The sequence below is a fragment of the Musa acuminata genome, chromosome BXJ1-11, assembly GCF_036884655.1.
Source record: "Musa acuminata AAA Group cultivar baxijiao chromosome BXJ1-11, Cavendish_Baxijiao_AAA, whole genome shotgun sequence".
NCBI lineage: Eukaryota > Viridiplantae > Streptophyta > Magnoliopsida > Zingiberales > Musaceae > Musa > Musa acuminata.
In genome coordinates, this window is record NC_088337.1 from 32,859,469 (window position 1) to 32,882,259 (window position 22,791).

General features: G+C 42.5%; 2 protein-coding genes across 2 annotated transcripts; one reads left to right on the top strand and one right to left on the bottom strand.

Moving 5' to 3' along the window:
• The first annotated feature begins 2,458 nt into the window (after positions 1 to 2,458).
• On the top strand, positions 2,459 to 4,217 carry LOC103972416 (peroxidase 3). The gene is made up of 4 exons (XM_009386752.3): positions 2,459 to 2,746; positions 2,827 to 3,018; positions 3,092 to 3,257; positions 3,699 to 4,217. Exons 1-4 carry the CDS (start codon positions 2,531 to 2,533, stop codon positions 4,112 to 4,114), a joined length of 990 nt encoding a protein of 329 aa, XP_009385027.2. The 5' UTR covers positions 2,459 to 2,530; the 3' UTR covers positions 4,115 to 4,217.
• Positions 4,218 to 4,299: 82 nt separating this feature from the next.
• Positions 4,300 to 22,347, bottom strand: LOC103972418 (serine/threonine-protein phosphatase BSL1 homolog). Its single transcript, XM_009386753.3, has 21 exons — positions 22,019 to 22,347; positions 21,865 to 21,925; positions 21,695 to 21,773; positions 21,511 to 21,590; positions 21,307 to 21,401; positions 19,962 to 20,061; positions 19,335 to 19,404; positions 11,918 to 12,019; positions 11,574 to 11,655; positions 11,320 to 11,490; positions 9,702 to 9,891; positions 9,385 to 9,601; positions 9,134 to 9,304; positions 8,824 to 9,062; positions 7,115 to 7,199; positions 6,939 to 7,037; positions 6,667 to 6,866; positions 6,508 to 6,583; positions 5,320 to 5,455; positions 5,101 to 5,240; positions 4,300 to 4,636 (listed from the first exon to the last, which is right to left on the bottom strand). Exons 1-21 carry the CDS (start codon positions 22,221 to 22,223, stop codon positions 4,553 to 4,555), a joined length of 2,682 nt encoding a protein of 893 aa, XP_009385028.2. The 5' UTR covers positions 22,224 to 22,347; the 3' UTR covers positions 4,300 to 4,552.
• Positions 22,348 to 22,791: the final 444 nt, after the last annotated feature.

Sequence of the window (22,791 nt, forward strand, 5' to 3'; positions counted from 1 at the left end):
GTCCGAAGTAAATAAATACGTAAAAAGTGATCTGTGCGATAAGAAAATTTTATACTTAATTATAGAGAGACGAAATATTATGTGAAGAGGGCATCCTTAATTATCTCTAATAATCTATCTTTATCCTTTTGTCCACACAACTATTCCTCGAAATTTTTGACGTACACAAAGGATCAAAACTCAAGATATAATTTTATCCATTATATTTGATGATTATCTCCATGAATGTAAAAAAAAAAAAACCAAATCATGTAAATATTATATTATCTTCTCTGATCTGAGTCTTATCGCTGATTTCTGAATTTTCTGCTTTGGTTCGAAGGTCTTTTTCTTCTCTCGAACACTGGCTCGCTCTCGAATATCGAGGAGGATGGCGGTGTTAGATTGTTTGGTCACTGTTTAAGCGGATAATTGAAAGGATAATGTTAGAATAAGTAGTTTCGCCTGTGGAGAAAGAAGCAAAATACAAATGAACGCCACCGACACACTTCATCATCCCCATGGCGGCCGCAGTGCGTGCATGGCCCGCTACAGCTTTGAGAAGGAGACTTTTTTGGCGTCGCCACCAGTGGTTGCATGCACCAACTGCCACGAGATGAGCTCCGACAAAGAACAAGGACAGCTATTATCTGCGTTTGTATATATGCAGATGGTTGCGAACGATAGGTATCAGCACATGAAAAGACGAATAAAGTGATGGCTAACTTTAACTACCAAGTCAATCTTAGATCAATGTCTTTCTTCTTCTTCTTCTTCTTCATCTTCTTCTTCAATATTCATAAAGACCTTCGATCTTAGGTCTTTTTTGTCGTCTGCTGTAAGGAGGAAGACATGAAGAAGCATGTCACCTTTCGGACAGAGCATCCAAGGTCACTCTGTATAGGTGAGGAGACTCATCTTGCAAAATAGAGGGAGGGGGGTCACCGATCTTTTAAGTCTCTTCCCACACTTCGATTTATATCTTTATGGCTTCATTTTTAGATAATTTTTTATCTAAAATATTTTAATATTTTTCTCTCTCATCACATGAACAATAATATATATGATTGTGATGATATCGTTCGGATCAACCTGATTCAATTTAAACCGAGGTGTGTAAAAAGTTCAATATGGTCGAAGGTTCAAACGCTTCCATTACGAATGAGGGAGACTCGTCGACTACGAGGTGTGTAAAAAATTCAATGTGATCGAAGATTCAAACGTTTTCTTTATGGAGATGAGAGACTCATCATAGTCTGTCGACTTATACAAAGATCAAGATACGATAGGTTTTCAAACATAGCTCCTCCGAAGTAGAATAATTTTAGTAAATAATAATTAATCTCGATTATCATATCCAGCTTTTTATAGTAGGCAAATCAAAAGATTCATTTGACCTATTATTTTGGACTATGTTTGAAATATATTTCGACATTGATTGTATTGTCACGTGTCGAGTTGCGATGAAAGTAAATATTTTTTTTATTAATATAGATAACCACGAAGAACGTGGAAAATTTTAAATGTGTTACATACTCGTCTATGAAATGAAAAAGATTGATAGCGTCTCGTCGTCGGCTAGCTCATGCGGTTAGCTAGTCATTTAAAGCGTCAGATATGGATCGTCCCAACACATCTCGCCACCAATCATGCACGATGACGAAAACTATTTCTCATCTTTTCTTTGATATGTTAATTTCTATATGATCATGACTCAAAAAAAAAGAAAAGAAAAGAAAAAGGAAGTGATGAGACAAGACAGATCACCTAAAGATGCCTTCATCCTCTTCCACGGGTCATCTTTGTATAGATTAAGTGATATCTCGGACTAAAGATATGCTAAGATTTGCTCTCAAGAGGTTTTCACTGTCGATCCTTACTATATTATATTAAATCTCAAAATAAAATTCTTAATTTAGAAAAGAACTCCAAGTTTTTCTTCTCCCACGACATTTCGTAATTCAATTTTTTAAATTTATTTTGAATATTTACTAACTTGAACGACGGAGAAACGTTAGGGAGGTGAAAGCTAGGAACTTGTCCTTGTATCTCCTCCTCCACCGCCTAAAGTACTAGTAGCTAGAAGGACCACCATCAATTATTTGTGAAGAAGAGAAAAGAATGGTTCCTTGAGCTACAAGATAAGAGCAATGGCCTCGGTAGGCCACGTTCCCTCTCGTCGACTATGAGAGCGACTCTGCCTCGTGTGTCTTCGTTTTCACTACCTTACTATAAATCTAATTTTGACGTGCATTTACTCTCCACATTGATCTTTGATTCCAATTAGTTGCAACTCACCAGTGTTTTGGTAGTTGTTCATAAGTCAAGTAGTTGACGAAAGATTCCTTGGTAATGTTGAGGCATATGATTAACCTATGTGATCTCTTCATAAATCTTTTCTTAGGTCTTCACTGAAAGATTATATCTATCCATATATATATATATATATATAATGTAGTCTATATAAGGGGCAGCAAGTGAAGCTTATGTTAGCGGAAAAGAAGACTGGCAGTAGAGGAAGCCTCATTTGGATAGGGGGACGCGACCAGAGATGATGAAGCTGAGCTTTCTTCTCCTGTTGGCCGTAGCGATAGCTCTTGGAAGTTGTGCGAGAGGCCAAGCTGAAGGCTTGAAGAAGGGCTTCTACAAGAAGAGTTGCCCTCAGGCTGAGGAAACCGTTCGGAGCATCATATGGAATCACGTCTCGAGCAACTCGGAGCTGCCTGCAAAGTTGCTGAGGCTGTTCTTCCATGACTGCTTCGTCAGGGTACGTACGAGTAAGTTTTGTTCGAGGAAAGGGAGAGGTCGGCAAATAACATGCATGCGCATTCGCATTCTCGATGACAGGGTTGTGATGCCTCCATCTTGATCGAGTCGACCTCCGACAATACTGCCGAAAAGGACGCAGGCCCGAACCTATCGCTAGCAGGCTTCGATGTCATCGAAGAGGTGAAGACGTCATTGGAGACGGCATGCCCGGGGACGGTCTCGTGCGCAGATATAGTTGCATTGGCGGCGAGGGACTCTGTCTCCTTCCAAGTACTGTTCCTGAGCTAAAACTACAGTGGTTGTGGTCATCGATGGTGGCGCTCACGGATGCATACATTTGCAGTTCAACAAGCTTCTGTGGAAGGTGAAGACCGGGAGGAGGGACGGCACAATCTCCCGGCGATCGGAGGCCCTCTCCGACCTCCCTTCGCCGGCCTCAAACTTCTCGGTGCTGGCCGGGCAATTCGCGAACAAAGGCCTCCACGTCAAGGATCTCGTCGTCTTGTCAGGTATAGTTGGGTCGACCATAGGCCGATCCCGTAGTAAATTCGAGTCGGCGTCACGCGTCTACTGCTTCATGCACTGTGCGAGGTAAACAACGGTTGTTGATAACGTTCGCTGTTACGAGGACGACCGCTGGCGTCGTGCAATCATACACAAGAAGCACTGTGGCGTGATTCATGGCGGCCGGTGGTCGTTGGGCTGTCTCATCGACGAAACCGGGTTCCGTCGTGCAAGCAGTGCCGAGGGGAATAGCCAAAATTATTTTGGATCTGTAGCGGCGTCGCTTGATACGACGACAGCTTGTGGGGGGTGCAACGTGGGCTCGCCGAGCGACTAGACTATGTCGACATTGCTTTTACTGTTGTTGCTTTAACGAAGGGGAGGAGGAAGGAAGAAGAAGAGGAAGGGTACCAGCAATTCGTGTTGAAAACCTACTTTGACTGCAGGTGCACACACCATCGGGGTCGGGCACTGCAACCTGTTCAGCCAGAGGCTGTACAACTTCACCGGGCAGAACGCGGAGAACGACACCGACCCGTCGCTGGACCCGACCTACGCGGCGTTGTTGAAGACCAAGTGCAGGAGCGTGGCGGACAACACCACGACGGTGGAGATGGACCCGGGGAGCAGCACCGACTTCGACAACCACTACTACGCCAACCTGCAGGAGAGGAAGGGGCTGTTCGTGTCCGACGCCGCACTCCTCACGGACCAGCGGTCGGCCAAGCTGGTGGGCAAGCTGCTGCACCCGGGAGACTTCTTCGACGACTTCAAGAACTCGATAACCAGGATGGGAGCCATCGGCGTGCTCACCGGCACCGACGGGGAGATCAGGAACAAGTGTAGCGTCGTCAACTCCTGAAACCTGATGTCACTTTCTCGTGAACAAGTGTAGCTGTTATCTACTCGTTGGATGTCGTAATTGATAAGATGGTTGTTTAATAACGTTAAGATGGGTCATTACACATTTCTAACTTAAATAGGAGATCAGAATTTCTATGTTACCGAAACAATACGTCGGTTGACGACATCCTCATGCACCGAGTATACATACACTAATCGATCGATCAAAAACTTCACATGTACAAGAAGGAATTTACCAGTAGTGTGTTTTGTTGTAACTCTACTTTTACAAACATAACAAGATTGATTGGTAGCTTACCGATGATGTACAGGAGGATTATTTCGAAGGTGATATGACAAATTACATTACCGGAGGAGGGAGGAACAATACTAGTACAACATTGCACACTAGGCAAAGGCGATGAGGTAGAAATTTCTCCTGTTTAAGGTCGGTGCTTCATATGTAAGCAAGAGAACTCCTGTCATTAGCAGACTGTGGCCGGCCTCGAGTGGGCGTAGGCGGTCTCTGAATATTGAGCTCCTGCAAAAACATTGTATCCAAAGATGAAGGTTGGTGGGTCAATCCAAGGAACTTCTTTTTTATCCGAAAAAACAAAAGCTGATAGAATATCAAACATGTTCTGGTAAAATGGAATAGACTGTTGTGTCCGAGCTAAATTTTTCTTTTTTAACTACACCTTTTGCAATTTCAGATTGTTTCTAAATCTTCTTATATCAGAAAAAAAAGAAAGTTATAAATAAGTAATTTATCACGAAAACAAAATAGAATATTGAACATGTTTTTAAATCTTCTTATATCAGAAAACTCTGAAATTATGTTCTATATTGAACATATCGAACATGATATCAGAGTGTTCCTCCTTTGGCCTAAATGGTATACAAGGTAAAACACAAAAGTATCATGATGGCACTATTGATAAGGGCCGAAGAATAACTTCACACAAAGATGATTCATATTCATGTGATGTGACCGTTAGTTCTGACCTGCATCCATGTGTCCTCTACGGCATGCTCAGGTGAAGACTCGGGTGACTGAAGCGGTGGTGGAAGCGGATGAATCAACTTGGGAACTACCACTAACCCCCTTCCAACAACGAGTATTGCCCCAGCATTATTTGCCGTACCTGATGCAAGTTACATCGCAGTGAAAAAGCAGTATTTACGAATGCATTGTAACAGAAGGAAAGACGATGACAACATTACCACAATAATTAGTTGCTGAAAACAACGTGATTAACTGTCCCTGAGCAAACCGTTCGAAACCATCCATCACACATTCATGAGCTCTTATGATGAGCTGTAATTTGTTTCTCTTACAGAATTCAGTGACTCGGTCAGGCTGCAAGTTCAAAGGACTTCACGATTACTTCTAGGCTGCTACAAAAAGATAAAAGTAGAGCCTAAACATAATCGATCCATTCAAAACAATGTGGCTATAGGCAAGCAAGTGAATGGGGCACAGAAACAGACTGAGACAATGTATACTATCATGTGCTATGTATATCATCACATGAATAAAATGAGAATAAAAGTAGACAGCATCCTTGAGTGCATTTTACAATTACTTGTGAATCTTGCAACCATTGTCATCAAGTCAAAATTAGCATTGTTGAACTGGCTGCACACAGATAATCTGGAGTAAGGGCCACATTCACATGGGTTTGTCATTTATAAGTCTGTCACCTAACTTCTATGTGTCAGAACCATTTCACAAGTATCTGAGTCACAAAAAAAATACAGGCAACCATGGATTGCCATGGGACATGTTTCTTATTACCATGATTTTCTTTTCTCATCCCTTTTGCCTATAAATATACAATTGTGTTAAAATTAAGCTTATCTCTGGACGTAACAATGTAGAACTTATTATCACTGTTCAAGTCAATGGCATGCAAATCCTCCATAATATAACATGGGAACTGGCTAAATTGTGTTCCCAAAGGCTGATGTGAAGTGTAAAGGCATAATGTAAATTTAGCAATGAGCAGTTGTTTTTGTAGTTTGGTAAGTTTGCATCAAGTCTGGTTAATACCCAGAAAAGTGAAAGGAAAAAGGAGGGAAGGCCACACTAAACATATTCATAATGTTTGAAAGTCAAAAAGCAAGACTTCAAAAAAAAAAAACAGAAAATTGCATATGTTTGCTTTAAGCTAAGACCAAATTCTCAGGCGTTTTTAACTCCAGTTTCTAGGTAGTATCCGATGTTTTTAACTCCAGTTTCTAGGTAGTTTCTTAGCATGAAGCAACCATAATGATAGTTAAGCATGTAAAGCAATTTATAGGACATCAACTAATGATTGGTAAATTATGCATCAAGCATCACAATTTAAGAGTAACCTTGTAGTCATTCAATAAGCAAGCAGTCTCATAAAAAATGATATATAAATATACCCCAAAAGTGACCAGGCCAGGTCCCCTGGCATTTGGTCTCAAACCCTCTATGCTATCATTCTCTGTGGGATCAGACCTGAAAATTGAACGATCATCAGTATAAATTTTCAAAGGTGTGACAGATATGATGTAAATAGGAGTTGCATAGGACTTTAGTACCAAAGAAGGTCCATTAGAATAATAGATCCAACATCCATGGTAATGGGCCTTTCAAGCTTCTCTATCTGCTCGACAGAGTTTATAGACCTCCCAATACCACCATGCATACAGATAATCTTCTTCTCTATGAGAGCAGCAAGTGGAAGGTAGTTGAAAAGTTGATTAAATCGAGTCCATGCCCATATCCCATCATTTTCCCCCTGAAAAACTATCTAATTAGCAATTTCTGATCATACAACCATGAAGGTATTTATAGTCATTTATCTTCCTACCATTCTCTCAATGCATTCAAGACGAAAACCAAAAAGAGCGTTGATGTCAGCTGCTTCATGGTTTCCTCGGATCAGATGGACATTCTCCGGATACTCTATCTGTATCCATTTGTTAAGTTTTATTGCAAAATTTAGAAAGGTGCATATGATAAGAAATTTCAAGAGCCAGAACTTACTTTCAGTGCAAGTAGCAATGTTATTGTTTCCAAGCTATGCTGACCTCGGTCCACATAATCCCCCAAAAACAGATAGTCTATGTACCTGAAATACAAAATGACCATAGATACAGAAAAGCACAAAGCCACTGCCTATTATCACAGCACAAAAAATATATAGGCAAGTATTCTGGTCTGCATGATTAAATTTCTATTAGTCAATATATGACGAGGAATAAAAGTCCCATGTCCTGCTTGATCTAGAATGTGAGTTCTCAAAAGAGTTATTGAGGGATTAGAATCAAGAAATGGTCATTTTGCGTGTAGTCGCTCTTCGACATAGCTAAGAGCTGTATGAAACAACTAACGTAAAGGTACAGTCATCCAAGGCCACAAAAACCTAATAATTTTCAGATGGCTGACCACTTTTGCTCAAAATGATTTTATTGAACTATGCTAAATAAATAAAGAATCCATTCCCTGCATTGAAGATTTGATGGTGCCACAAACAAACTAGAGTTACTAGATAACCTGCAACACCTTCCGGTGTGCAATATGGCTTTACCACATTAAAAAAATAGCATGTCAGAGAATGACAAGAGGGAGCAAAAGGCAAAAGTTGCCTAGTGATGCAGTTAAAACACCAGCTGCATAAGCTTGGTCTTCTTGACGGTGATATAGAGAAGGTTTTTCTTAATTAAAGAAAAATTAATGCTTTCAGTAAAGAAGCATACAGCAACATTTCCGAATCATCAATATTCACTCATTAGCCAGACCACCAATAATCCATTTAAAATGCATAATTATTATTAGTTTATTATGATCAAAAACCAATAAGCTTTCAGGATCAGATATGTAGCCGAAATCGACTAATCAAGTTCCTTCTACTCATTATGTTTTGATCATGATACCTAATTGTATTTGTTAGTCTCTTGGTGATTCAGATAATCTCTTATCAAAGAAGGCCAGCTAAATTGGTTTCCCAATCCCAAGGAAAATAAACACCCTGAGATACTGCCAGGTCAAATTTTTGTTAAATGTATAGAACTGTTTTGTTATATTTTTCATGCTTTTCCTGTCACTTTTTACCTATTCTTTTTCTTTTTCATCCTGGTCACCACCAATCTCAGCATACTAAAGATGTCATTCATTCCAAGATACCAGTCTGCATGCTGACTGGAACTCTGATTGTATCAAGATCCGCTATTCTAGTCTCAGCCTATCCTAAGATAAGAAAATTTTGAAAATAGAAAATATATTTATGTAAAAACCATGATATGACGTTTCATGTATCGGACCCGAGCTGATCCCTGGCCGGACTAGCATGGGTTTGGTATGTGCCAATGTATCACACTTGGTACACAGATGTGCTGTGAAACTTTTTTAAGATCCGAGTATATAAGGTGTTGGAAGGCATGTGCCATGGTCCGTGCCGCCAATCTGATAGACTGCCAAACTGATACATACTTGTTCGGACAAAATGTACAACCATGATAACCACTACTAAATTTGTCATAAATTCCATCAAGGTTTTACTCAATATGTACCACTAGTTTCTAACCTTCCTTTCAGCACATATACTCTTACCTGATCTACTTGCAATACCACTTTATGAAATTAACATAATAAGCTTTTATATAATATCCTGCTTCAAACAGACCTATTTTAATGAAAATATTAACAAAAGAAAAAGAAAACAGCATATCAACAAGTCAATTTTTGAGTCTTACGTTATGTCTCCCGCAGTCGAGGGAAAACCATACTCATCAAATAGTCTCATAAGATCACCAAACTGACCATGAAGATCACCAAATACTTTAATTGGAGCTTTCAGCTGCAAGACTGTTGGTTCTTGCCTAAATATCTGCTCAGCAGCATGACAAAGTTCACCAACTTCATAGGAATCAAGAAAAAATCTTCTGTTAGCAGGGGCTTTCCAACATCTTGGCCTGAGCAAAAAGGATATTATCTGCAACAAGATACCTTACATTAAACATTTCTGCTACAACTCCAGAAAGAATAGCTAAGTCACATGCTTGCCTTCTTATGCAAGCCTTGTGGAGATTTCTGCCTATTCAAGAACTTTTTTGCTGAGTATGACTGTTCACCATTTGTAGGATGCACTCTTCTACTCTCATTCTCGAACTGGTCCAATGAAAGCTGCCTTATAAGCCCTCCTAGGCTGCCAACAGTTTCCTTAGCAACCACCACCTGAAATGCCAGAATATTAATGATCACAGATTCATAAAAATGGGTGAGAACTGAAAAGTTGGCAAAAAAAAAAAACATACCGCTCGAGAGTGCAACCGTACATCTGGCTCAAGAGAATAAGCAACATCTGAGGAATCCTCTGCATTTGAGAATTCATCATTGACTTGAGATTCTGACTCTTTGTCATCTGAGAGGCTTTCAATTGATGCTTCCTTTGCAGCTCGCCAGACAGCACTGACAGCTTCAGCTTCAGCAGCAGAAGCTTCAGTGAGCAAGTCAATAGATTTCTGATCCACACTGACAATAAAATCAAGACCCATATCAGCCTTCAGAACTTTCCTCAAGTTCAGCAAATATATAAAACGATATAAAGAAAATGAACTGAAAACTGAAAAACCTCAAACTGGCAGACGAAGCCATCCCTGATTTGTTATCCAATTCTTGTTCGACAGACTGTGAATCCGAATTAACACTTTGATTAGGTTTTTGATTTACAGCAGGGACCCTATCAGAATTGTACATGGAGGAACTAATTTCAGATTGCAAAGGAGAATTTTCTGCTACAAGAAAATCACCAAGTAGCATATCTGCAAAAAGGTCAACACTACAATTTCAGAGGTTAAGAAAAAAAGTAACAAAATTCAGAAGTGAAATAAATTTATTCAAAAATAATAATAAATTGATTCATGAAGAAGACACATAGCATCTCTCAGTTAATTATCATTGTCAGCATGACCAACAGAAAAATGCTTATGCATTCAAAGCTCAAATGCTTGTATCATCTCAAAAGCAATCACGTTCACTGATAAAAATATATTTTGTTCCTGATAGGGAGGCAGTGTTTATAGCTGTACCAAAATGTATATTGTGCTTTTGGAATTTGATTGATTACACTAAGTGAGAGAGAGAGCGAGAGAGTGAGAGAGAAAGAGATATCAACAGCTTGACAGCTGTTGATGATACAAGAGGGGAGAGGGGAAAAAGGTTAAAGAAGTCTTGATACCAGGCGGAAGGCATACCACCCAACACACTTGTTTGTATTGGTCATATTTCAACCAGACTGCCCGGCACATTAAGTTTACCAGGCTATAAACGCTATTCCAAGGTAGACCAAGCAAAATTACACAGTCTGTGTACCACTCATGGCTCAAACCAGTAAAAGCCTGACACATACTTACCGCTACAGCTGTTTTTCTTTAAACCTTGATGGTGATCTTATGAATAATATCTCTATGCTAGACATGCTAATGAATATAGAACTGCAACAATAAAGTGAATAAAGTCAATGAACTTTAGCTTGGATATTCATGCACTCCAGAATTCTTCCCATGCAGCTATTAGAACAGCCAGCAACATAAAGCAAGAAAAATCGCTTGTGACTGATAATGCCTTATGATAAGTCATGCAAGCAATATGTTCACGATGTAATATAATAAGCCATCAATCAGTTTTGTATTCAATTCACAATGACCAAATTATTGGACTAAATAACAAGAGACCAGACCTTTCCTAGAGTCCAATAAGAATACAGCCAAGACCGGAGTAATAGAGAAGTTATACCCATAGCTTTGTTCCAACCAAGCAACCTTGCATGTTCACTTCTACAAGTAAGCATTAAGAATTGGAAACACCAGTTATGGTCTAAAATCTAGACTAGATGAGTGACAGTCATTTACGATTATCATATCTGCAAAATATCTCTCCATCTTAGTTGCATACATATAACCACAGTTGAGTCATATTCTGCATTCGCAAAAGCCAATATTAAAGGTAAAGTTGACAATCATTGTAAGTTGCTTCTTTTATACCATAAACCTAAACACTATATTAGCAAGAAAATCATTGAGAGTTAAAAAGGGTAAATCAATTTATAATAAGGGTACAAAGATAATCATATGATCTCATATCAGGGGAACGAAAAGGCCTGCTACAATTGCTTGATCTAATGCAATATAAGCTACTAAGCATAAAAAAGTAATAACCAGTTCCTTGTACAATTAAGCGTTACAATTTACCTCCCCTAAGGCCACCATAGACGTATATTTGAGTGCCAACAGAGGCTGATGCATGGCGACACCTACGCAGAAGTTCCAAGGAACCATCCCGATCAGTTGGTGACTTGTGAGTGCGAGCGGACGTTACAATTCCATTTCGGTCCAACCACACCCCAGCAGCAGTGTCCAGAACTTCAACCAGAAATGTGGTTACACAATATTTTTGGATAAAATAAGCAGTACACAACTTGCAGCAAATGGTTGTTAAGGCTTACCTGCAATAGCACCTTCACCTTCAATATTTCGCCCTCCCTTGAGAGCACCTCCCGTAACATGCAAACGAGCCCCTACAAAAACCTGTAACTTGGACAGTCACTTTAACTGAAAGTGTACTACAAGAATTTTAAATTACTGCTAGAAGTATCTTTTTGTAAATATGCGTGATCAAGAAGCAAGCAGCAAAACATACTATGAAAAAGCAATCACTCCAAACTCATAAAGCCAGTAGCCGTACCATGTGCTAAAATTCTCCCATATAGAAATAGGTAACACCAGAAGAAGTTTAAATGTTTTACATAGTATACATAAGAATTGTAATGCATCTGATAAGACCACTTACCGCTGCATGCTGATACCTTGGAGATGGTGACACGCCAGGAGCTAGAGTCCACTCCCATTGGCCATTTGTATGCATAAGCAGTCCATAAGCATCGGACAGAGACTGCACGCACAGTAAGCAGGTTTATTCAGTAGATATCCTGGAGAAGGCCTTTAGAACTCCCACTTATACACTTGGTATTTCGTATCAGAAACCTCACAAAACTTAAAAACAAAAGCATAAAGAACAGAACAAAAGGTGGTTAAAGAACATCTAAAACTTGGCTGGATTAACAAATCATTTATACTTCAAATTTTAGTTAGCCAAGAAGTAGTACAACAACAAGAAACAATTATTTTTTAGTATATGGGGCTGGCTACATGGTTCATTTTCCACCATTGCGCCCTATTAGGGCAATGTCACTGCTTAATATAAGGCTAGAAAAATCTTTCCATATCATGGCTAGCCACAACTTCTTTGGCCTTCCTCTACCTATCTGGACGCCACTTATCTGAATTTGGTCAGCTAAATGAAAGAAAGTCAATTCTACAAGGCAACAGCTAATATTCACATCCTGACAGAATGCAATTACAATCTTAATGTGCCAAGAATTTGTGTGCATTTTGTGAACTCACCTTGTGCTTAAGAGCTAGACCATGTTTGTCTCCTTCAGGTTGAAGACAACAATCCTTGTTACTGTAAGACTAAACAACGTGGTTCGGTGAACAAGGCTCCTGCTATTGTGGTTCAATGTTTAGAGCTTTAACCTTAGAATTGGAGGCTATTCCCATGAGTCAAACTCTTGACACCCAAATCACAAAGGAATGTCATTATCATGGCTGTCTGACTTCAATTTAAAAATCATGTAACAAAAGATGCATTATATTCAACACCAAGAAGCAGACACTGACACGGGACATGGGCACGACACGATACAGACATGGCAACACATCATTTTTAAAAAAAATTAGGACACGGACATGTCGAGAACACGTGTATTTTTTAATATATATATATAATATTTGATTAACATGGGTTTTGTAGTATTTATACTTAAACGTTATAAACTAATATTTGCTGAAATTTTAGATCCAAAAGTCTCATATCAGGGTTTAAAGATCAGTTGATATTTTTGTTGGAATTTGGATCCCTATTTGGGACTTTCTTAGAACCCCACAATTAAAATATCCCATGCTAACTTTAGCTAATGCTCATTTTAAGATGCAAAAATATATTTGGTAGTGATCTGTGAGCTTGGATATATGATTAATGTTACATGAATTGCCTACTGCTACATGTTAGTTCTTGATAAACCTCTAGACATTACATTTCTGCTTGAAATTAATCATAGGTATAATAAAAACTTTTATGTGGTTAATAAGAAGTGAAGGAAAATGTAATTGTATATTCAGCTGTAGATAACATATTTTTTCTATTAGAATTAATAACAACCACCGAAGTATGATTTTATAATCAATTAAGAGAAAATATTAATTAAAGCATAGTAATATAGGGTCCTTCAATTAAAAGTTTATTTTAAAAATAAATCAAAAAATTATTAACTAATTAAGATCTTAGTTTAGAATTGATTAATAATTTAATTTATTTCTAGAGTCCTAATTACTTTAACTAAAATACAAAGTGCAAACCTGCAAGATTTCTTAGCATTGAGGGGAAACACGCCACCATGCATCCCATCATGGTTTGGGGGGGAGCACACCACCATGCATCCAATCATGGTTTTGGGGGAAGCATGCCACCATGCATCCCACCATGGTTTGAATCAGCATTGTACCTTGCGACACAGGAGAAACCTGACCTAAATCTGGGAAAGTTGAAGATGGGCAAACTGTGAAGGATGGGTCTGGGTCAGCATCGTGCCTTGCGATGACGTTCTGTAACGGACAAACTTCTAAACAAGATGTTGGATGTAATGCTTATGTCTGTCCGTTGTCTTTTGGCATGTTCATGCCTTGTACAGCAGATAGAGGGGCGGCCGAAGGCTAAATAGTCCCATGTTAGTTGGGTTGGTGGCCTTTTTAGGCTTGTAAATAAAGGTTGTGTCAAGTGGACACGAGCGAGAGCTTTTCGGTCTGTAATGGACCATTTTACCCTTTGTTGTGCAACTATTCAGAGCTTGTAAAGTCTGTTTGTAATTTGCATTGTCTATGAAGTGTTTTTCGGACATGTTTGCTTGTGGATCCCGATTGAGGCGTTCTTTTTAACCCGTTCTCTCTTTTGTTGGTCCTAAGGGACAATGGGAGGCTTCGGGGAGGCTGACCTTTGCGGACGGACGCGCGAGGGTGCCGCACGCCTTAGGCAAAACCAGCTAAGGTCGTGACATTATGGTATCAGAGCGGGACAAGCACTCATAGAAACACTTGACATGCAAACGTGGGGGACCTAGCGGGGCTGCGTTGAGGGCAGTCAGCACACGCGCGACCGTTTGAGGGAAAACGGGCATGGAGATGTAGGGAAAAGAGTCGCTCAGAGGAGCGAGCATCCGAGATTGGCATTCAGAGGAATGGCCAACCCTTCGCGCAAGAGGCACCACGAGAACAGGCAAGCTTGGTTGAATGCGGAGCGCACAAAGGCTGGGATGGTTGAGTTTGAGCTACGGCTCAACGTTGACAACTATACTTGATGGTGCTCTAGGCAAGCGAGGCGCTTGGCAAGAATGAGACCATCCAAGGTGGAATGAGTTGTTCAACGACCAAAAGAGTTATGCAAAGCTCACAGAGGTGAGGGGAATTGCTAACTCGAAGAATTTGGTACTCATGCATGGGCTTGTATGCGGACGATGGAATGTTCGTGGCCATCCCAAGGCGACCGAGACTCGGCGCCATGGAGCATTGAAACTTTCTCTTCGTCATGTGAAGGATACGTCCGGAGGAGGCTGAAGTGTGCAACGAGTTTAGCATGTTGCTAGGCCTTGAGGGGTGCGGCGGTGGTTGTATTGACGTGGAGGCGCAATCTAGCAAGTGCGTTTGCAAGAGGCAGAACAATGCACAGTTTGTTCAGCAGATCGGAGTAGTCCAAGGGGATGGGGGTCTCCGAAACGAAGAGAGATGTTGCTCCAACGGGACAGTTATCTAGGAGGGATAAGTCTCGGCACTTCAGAGGGAGAATCATGTGAGACGGACTTCACATGTTGAGGAGGAGTACCTCACAAACAACAACTTCATGAAGCTCGATGGACTGAGCAAGCGGCGAGGAGTTGTCGCATGATCTCGCTCGAGAGAATGCATTGGTGGATGCATTGCGAGATCAAGTGGGGGAGCGACCTGAAGCAACTTAAATGAAGGCACACTTAGAGTCGATATGGAGATCGGACTCAAGGGAGGGCTGACCCGTGGAATGGAGGGCGCGAGGGCCACCATCGACTCAATGCAAAAACGAGGAGCGGAGCAACTTGGGTGTAACTTGGCGAAGTACCCAAGCCGCATGAAGGGATCCAGCAGAGAAGTTGGAACATGGAGCAGAAGCACAGTGCTTTCCTTAGACAGAGGTCAAAGACATGAACTCTTGCAGAGGCAAGGGTAGGATCATGTTGTTCCATGGGTCCTTCATTCTGACGGAGCGGACTCATCTTGCATGGTGCCAAAGACGAAGGGAGCTTCTGGGCACTTGCACCTTATCTCGGAGGAGCATTTGATGGAGGAACTAAGGCGACTCAATTTGCGGAGGCGAAGTTGGGTTCAGAAGGTCTTTGCACGGGGCAAGAGGACGCAGAGGCGGGTACTCTTGGAGAATATGCCACAGTGTTGTCATTCAAGTTGCCATGAAGGAAGCAGTGCGCAGCGGAGATTGTGCTGGTAGGGGTAGAGGCCCAGGATCCAGACAATGGTGCACAAACTACAGTGAAGTCGGTGGACTTCGGGAGCTACTAGGCGACGGACTGCCCTAGAGTGGTGCTTCATCTAGGTGTGACCCAAGAGTGGGTGGATGAAGGTCGATTGCCAAAGGAGTGAACAAAATCGAAGGTGGAGGAGACCCTGCGATGTATTGGCAGAGGCCACACATGGAGGGTTCACAATTCGAGTTTATTCCAAAAAGATCAGAATGCAATGGAGATATCACCAGGAGGCGACATGGTGCAGCGGATCGTGGTGGAACAGTTCGTGGCAATGCGACACACACGACATTGTCCCGTGAGGGATGAGATCATATGGAGGTATGATCGGGAGTTACTGGAAGCTCCACTTCGATGAACAACACGACGGCAAGAAGGGCTATGGATTCAAGGAGTGAAGGCCATGGTACCGCAGAGGCGGGTCTTCCGGGCGTGCATCGAATTTTGCATCGGATGAAAACCTTGGTCATCAGCATATGGGGGCTTGGTTCCACGAAGGGAAAAGTTCGAATGCAAGTACCAGTGAGTTCCATGGGAGGGACTTGATCATGCAGAGGTATGATCGAAGCAACTGGAGAGTTGGATTGCTCCAAAGCTCATATTCGCTTAAGGGAGCCCGACAAGTCAGAGGACAAGGTCGAGTAAGCGAACGTTGCTACCAAGGAAGCTAAGGAGAACAGAATCGGTGCAAACTCTACAACGTGATGGCAGAGGCCATGCATGGGAGTTGCAGTCTGTCTTTCCATCGACCAAACGGACTGCTTGGAGAACACAGAGGTGTTGAAGCAGGGGGTCGAAAGGGGCGAGGAAGCGACGATGAGTCCAGAGGGACTTAGCTACCCAAAATCAAGCATCAGTTAGAATGGAGGTGGACTCAGAGGAGTGCCACGGAGACATCTCTACTGATTGTGAAGAAAAGGGATACAGAGGCGAGGCGATGGATAGTAGGGCCATGGGCATGGCAGCGCCATGGTACCGCAGAGGCGGGACTTCCGTGCAAGTCATTGATCCCTTGCTCTCACGGAGGGAGAGCACTTGGTCGTGAAAGGGGCCGAGGAGGTGGAGCATGCAGAGGCAATCTCCAAGTACCGAGACAAGGCTGAAGGGCAGAGGCCAAGAAACTTCGTAAGACCTGTGTCAACAAGTTTCTCATCAAGATAGCCGTAAGTGAAGGACTTCGGGTCATGCAAGAGTGCACGACCAAGGAACGAAGCAGGCAGTACGCGGTGCTGTACCTTTGCTACTCAGTGGAGTAGGCGGCAGGGTTGATGGAGAAGACGGTACAATCGCACTCGAAGTTGGGGTGAAAACTTCCTGCATTCCAGAAGTTCAATGGCTTTGAGAAGGTGAATCACAGTAGCTAACTCAACGCAAGGAGTGCAAACACTTCGAGTGCTTCAGAAGTGTGAGCAAAGAGCAGGCGAAGGCTAGTAACCAGCTCGATGCATGAAGTACAACCTCGAGGAGGCGGGCGAAGTCAAGTAACCTTTGCCTTCTCAACTCTTAAGAGAATGGGCGAAACCGAGTACCCCAGTTCTCTTATCTATCCAACAGAGGAGCTCTGCACAAGTTCAAAGACCCTTCGAAGATAACGGAAGACAATAGTTGTCAAATCCTCACCAGCGGTGATCAGTGCTACTGAGAGTAGATTGTCCGCTTCATTTCCCAACGAAATGCCAATCGAAAGCGGAAGTGATGCGAACCTACTTGGATGTGACAACTAACTAAAAGAAGAGTCAATGAGCAGATTTTGTGGAGGAAGGACCCAAAACTTCAGAAGTTTGCGAGGCGATGCTCGTTAAAGCTCCAACAAGCATCCACCCAGTTCAAGCAACATGTGGAATTTTTGAGAAACTGGCGCAGTAAAGATGGTCTTTTCCTTCATCTGGCGGATCCGTAGGAATCAACAAGGATCAACACAACTCAGCCAACCCCCCACACCAGAGTCAGAGTCATTGGTGAGTTGAAGCAGCATGGCGGATCAAAGGTTCGACTACTCAGATACAGCAGCGGAGAGCAGCTGGGAGCTAGGAGGCGCATTGCAGCTGGAGCGGAAGATTGAAGACTCAGCAAAGGCGAAGAGTTGTAGTGTTCACAAAGGCTTCGACGAGGACGTCGAAGGGATAAGTGGGGGAGAATGTAACGGACAAACTTCTAAACAAGATGTTGGATGTAATGCTTATGTCTGTCCGTTGTCTTTTGGCATGTTCATGCCTTGTACAGCAGATAGAGGGGCGGCCGAAGGCTAAATAGTCCCATGTTAGTTGGGTTGGTGGCCTTTTTAGGCTTGTAAATAAAGGTTGTGTCAAGTGGACACGAGCGAGAGCTTTTCGGTCTGTAATGGACCATTTTACCCTTTGTTGTGCAACTATTCAGAGCTTGTAAAGTCTGTTTGTAATTTGCATTGTCTATGAAGTGTTTTTCGGACATGTTTGCTTGTGGATCCCGATTGAGGCGTTCTTTTTAACCCGTTCTCTCTTTTGTTGGTCCTAAGGGACAATGGGAGGCTTCGGGGAGGCTGACCTTTGCGGACGGACGCGCGAGGGTGCCGCACGCCTTAGGCAAAACCAGCTAAGGTCGTGACAGTTCGCCGGTGAGGATGAAGGGTGGGTCAAGCGATAGAAAGGTGACGTCGTTTGCTGGTGAGGAAGAAGGGTGAGTCCAGCAATAGAAGGTGAGGAAGAAGGCTTTGCGAGTGAGCCGAGATGTCGCCGAGGACCTGAGGGCGAGGGACGGTGGCTTACATTGGACACAGGTGGGCTCGGGGCACTGGGCAGAGCTGCAGCAGTGTCGTCAGTGCCCCTCCCCGAAGCTGATGGCCCTCACGTGAGGGCCATGCATGCTCAGCGACACACGTGAGCAGCACGCATGAAAGGGCGCAGAAGCAGTACCCGTGTCCCAAAAAAAATAAATAAATAAATAAATAAGACACATGTCCAGTCATGTCGGAGACGTATGTGTCCGTCATGTGTCCAACACTGATAGGCCCACCAAATTGGCGTGTCCATGCTTCTTAGATTCAATAACAAATCTCGTGCTGGTGGCTTAGTAGCGCTTGAAAACAAGGACTCAGTAGCCATCAAGTTTTGTAATGATCAACTATAGACATGATACAAGCTATTTGTTTCCAACTTTCGGAGTTCAGACACAAACATTACCACCATATTCACAATTAAGGGATATGTCATAAGATAGTTTTGGCCTGTTTTATTCTGTTATTGTTTCTTACCAGCCCTTTTATTTTAAGTAAAAAAACATATTGAATATACCAAGGCTGACGCCGTTCAGGCATATGATTGTGACCAACTCTTAATACAAGACTACAAAAAACAAAGCCTGGCTTTCACAAGAATGACTAAGTAGCATACAAATTATATCAGAAGAAAGCCCACAGGTTACGAGGTATATAGTTCATGAGTATAACCACATCTATGTGAGAAAAGAAGTCAATCAAACCAAAGAAGAATTTAGTAGACACCTTTTTGTTAACTGACATACTTGAGTTATTTGTAAAGAATGCTGATCAGTAGAAGGAACCATAAAGGCATAAATTATAACAAAAGAAAAGAATAAAGCAGTTTGTACCATCCCAGAAGAATCTCTTCCACCACAAAGCAAAAGCATGCCATCAGAACGTGCACTTGCAGTGGCATACCTGTGAAACAGCATAATGAATGGAAAACAAAACCAAATGTCACAATAGTCAAGCTAAACTACAATATCCCAACTTCACATGGCATTCACACTTTGGAATTTCCATCACATGTCAAAATGATTTAATAAAGTACAAACTGCATAAGTAATAAAAAAGTCAACTCTACTTATTAGTTGCAAACTCATATAGTTGACAAAAGTATAAATGAACTATAGAGTATAGACCAATAACAAAGTGGTATATAAAATGGTATTGCTAAGTTACCACAGAATCTACTCAGAATAAATCAAAAAATAATATCCTTCAAATATTAACAATAGAATCATGTATGCACACAACTTCAAAAGAGAATGTCCACAAAATTAAAATTTTAAAAAATACATTTATCCTTCTTTTATCCAGAGCCATGCTGCACCTTTCACAAGTAAAATCATCGAATGATGCCCAAAATAGTTATTGCTCAAAAAGAACCTAACAAACTTTGCAAATAACAAAGAGAAAATGGACCCACTGCCTTCACTTTCCAACTAATACTACCAAAGGAAGCAAAATCTCACATTCGAGCTGAAGGTCTGTCGCCTTCTGGGTTTAGTTTTTGCCATCTGTAGGGTTTCTGTGCAGTGTCCAAAGCCCATGCATCAGAGAGAACTCTCTTGCCTGAACAAAAGAACCAAATTTCAATTAAACAAAATATTAATGAATAACCAGTAATGACTCAATCTTCTTCCTGTTGCAAAGCACCCAAAGAAAGACTTAAGTAGAAAACATAGTAGATGCTTATTAAAGAAAGCATTAATAAATGCAAATGAAAGATGCAAAAGAATTCCAAAATCTGACCCAATATGCAGGTGTGGCCTTGAGAATCTCAAGGTTCGCCGTACCGTACCGTACCGGCGTTTCGACCCGGGCTCGGTACCGGTACGGTACGGTATACCGCTCGGTACACCCAGGTGTACCGAGCGGTACACTCACGTGTACCGAGCACTGTACACTGCTACAGTGCTACTGTACACTGCTACAGTGTCGAGTACGGTACGGAGTGGTCCGCGTACCGCTGGCCTATCGGACCGGTATATACCGCCCGTACCGGGCGGTACAGTCCGGTACGACAAACCTTGCTTGAGATGACCAAAGAAAGATCAGTAGATGCAAACCTCAATAGTAGAATTTAGACAAAGTTTGCACCATCACTTAAGGACATTTAGGTATATATTATCATTGATGCTTTCCTCAACCATTCTAAATCACTCACTTTTAGCAATTACATCTAGGATGCTAGATGAGACATTTATAGCTTCTATCAAGCACTAATATGATCAACGTATATCAAGTGGAACAAGACAAATCCCTCTTCACTGTTATGCAATGCAAGAATGTCAATAGGTCAATATATGTGAATTTATGGCCAAATTTGAGGTATGTGATTGAAAATAATTTTTTTTTCTATTTATTGTGCTAAAGTTAGCAAGAATTGAAGAACAGAATTCCGAGAAAGAAGTTAAACACGAAAAATAAAGAAAAAAGGGACATCCATTTCGAAATTGTTAAGATGTATCAATTAAGTTTTCAACTACAGAGGTCAACCATGATTTTTCTCATGCTGCACATAGGGCTGTAACCATGAGACAAGGAAGACAAACCAAAAGTCTATTAAGAAGCTAATTTACAAAAGAAAACATATGATTACATAATTAGGCATGTTAGGCCCTTGTTTGTTTGGCAAGTGTTTCATTTATATCCTTTCAAACTCTCTTGCCAGAACCACCAATAAAACTGAACACTTAGAAATCGACAGACAACTTTATGTTTTTCACTAATTCTCAATAATTCATTTGCACTCTTGTACCACATAATCGTTAAGCTGATTGAGCATAATATTACGGTTCAAAGAAACAAACTCACCATCATTGCCACTGATTGTAACAAGATAACGCTGAGCTACCAAGTCCATGGTATGGCCATAGCGAGGACCTGGCCCGGGTCCTTGAACAACCACCCTGCAACAGACCACAACAGCGCATTATACAGACACTACTTGTTTGACACCCTCATACGTAAACCAGAAAAGGCTCGTAAAAGACTGACAAAGGACACTTTGATCTTCACCTGTGCCACTTGAACTTATCATTTGTCAGGTCAAGAACATAGAGATCATCCGTCGAGTGCCCGGCAGGTCCAATGCCACCCTAGTAGAACCAATCACCAGCTATTTGTTTCAGATAAAGAAAATTGAAGAACACTCAAAGCCCAATAATTCACGATTGGTACGTTCCTGTCCAAATCTTGTTACCTGGAAAACAACCATTGTCCCAACCACTGCAGCGGCATGTGCAGCCCTCGGAGAAGGCGGCTCTCCCACGGGATGAATCCTGCCAGTCGAAAAAGAGGATTGCTGCATTCGCATCAACAAAATCAACTTGTAACCGGAGATCATCGACGACGATGAAGAGAAGTCCGCACCTGGTCCATTTTCTGGTATTAACGTCATACGAGTGAACGGAATTCGTGACTCCCGCGAGCCCTTCACACCAACAAAAGGGGCACCACCATCAGTCGAAAACACCATCGAACTGCAGGCAAAGCGAGAGGAGGGAAGAGAGGGGCGGTGAGTTACTGATGCCAGGGACGGCGGAGGACGCGCCGCCCTCGATGGCGGTGGCGCCGCCGAAGAGGATGAGGCGGGGCCCGCGGGACTTGGTGGCGTCCACGGCGGTGAGGGAGTGACCGCATCGGGGTCCCGGGGCGTCGTCGTCCGTCTCCCAGCTCGAGTCCAGCCGCCGGTAGTTCGGCGCCGGGATCAGCCACGGCTTCGAGCCCATGATCCGCCGCCACTCCGCCCTCCTCCGCCTCCTCCTCCGACCGCCGGGAGAAATCGCAAGACGTCGATACCGATGAGGAACGCGGACAGGCGAAGTGGAGACGACAGCTGGAAAGAGAAAATAAGGTCTTCGAGGGAGAAACCCTAGTGTGGGTCCCGCTCTAAGTTAAGCTCCCCGAGGGGACCGGCGTGGGTAGGTCATCGCGTTTCAAGAACCCAAGTCGTAACGTCACTGGTGGAAAAAACAACGCCCCACACCGTGGCGACGTCCGGTGTCCGTACACGACGATCCACCACCACAGTTCACGCATCCAATGGCCCACACTCACGCACGCCGTAGGCATCTGCGCGGCTGCATCATGTCGCTTGCAGTCGGAGAGAAATCTCGGATGGTACCAAATGACCGGCGAAAGCCCTTGCAAAAGTCAAGTCAAACTGTCAACAACAATTCGAGACGCGGACCAAGGCGACGTGTTAGCCGCCTCCGGGAAACCTGTTACCATGATACGCATGAGATCCACGAGTCGGCAAGTCTAGTGGTTGATCAGTATGAGATGGCAGCTTCCCTG

Bases quoted from the DNA above. Each gene is read 5' to 3' on its own strand.
- LOC103972416 (XM_009386752.3), top strand. From the start codon at position 2,531: ATGATGAAGCTGAGCTTTCTTCTCCTGTTGGCCGTAGCGATAGCTCTT. The intron at 2,747-2,826 runs GTACGTACGAGT...TCTCGATGACAG, and splicing joins TCCATGACTGCTTCGTCAGG to GGTTGTGATGCCTCCATCTT. The intron at 3,258-3,698 runs GTATAGTTGGGT...CTTTGACTGCAG, and splicing joins GGATCTCGTCGTCTTGTCAG to GTGCACACACCATCGGGGTC.
- LOC103972418 (XM_009386753.3), bottom strand. From the start codon at position 22,223: ATGGGCTCGAAGCCGTGGCTGATCCCGGCGCCGAACTACCGGCGGCTG. The intron at 12,020-19,334 runs GTACAAACTGCT...CTGTGCGTGCAG, and splicing joins GAAGAGATTCTTCTGGGATG to TCTCTGTCCGATGCTTATGG. The intron at 11,491-11,573 runs GTAAGCCTTAAC...TTCTGGTTGAAG, and splicing joins AGGTGAAGGTGCTATTGCAG to TTCTGGACACTGCTGCTGGG.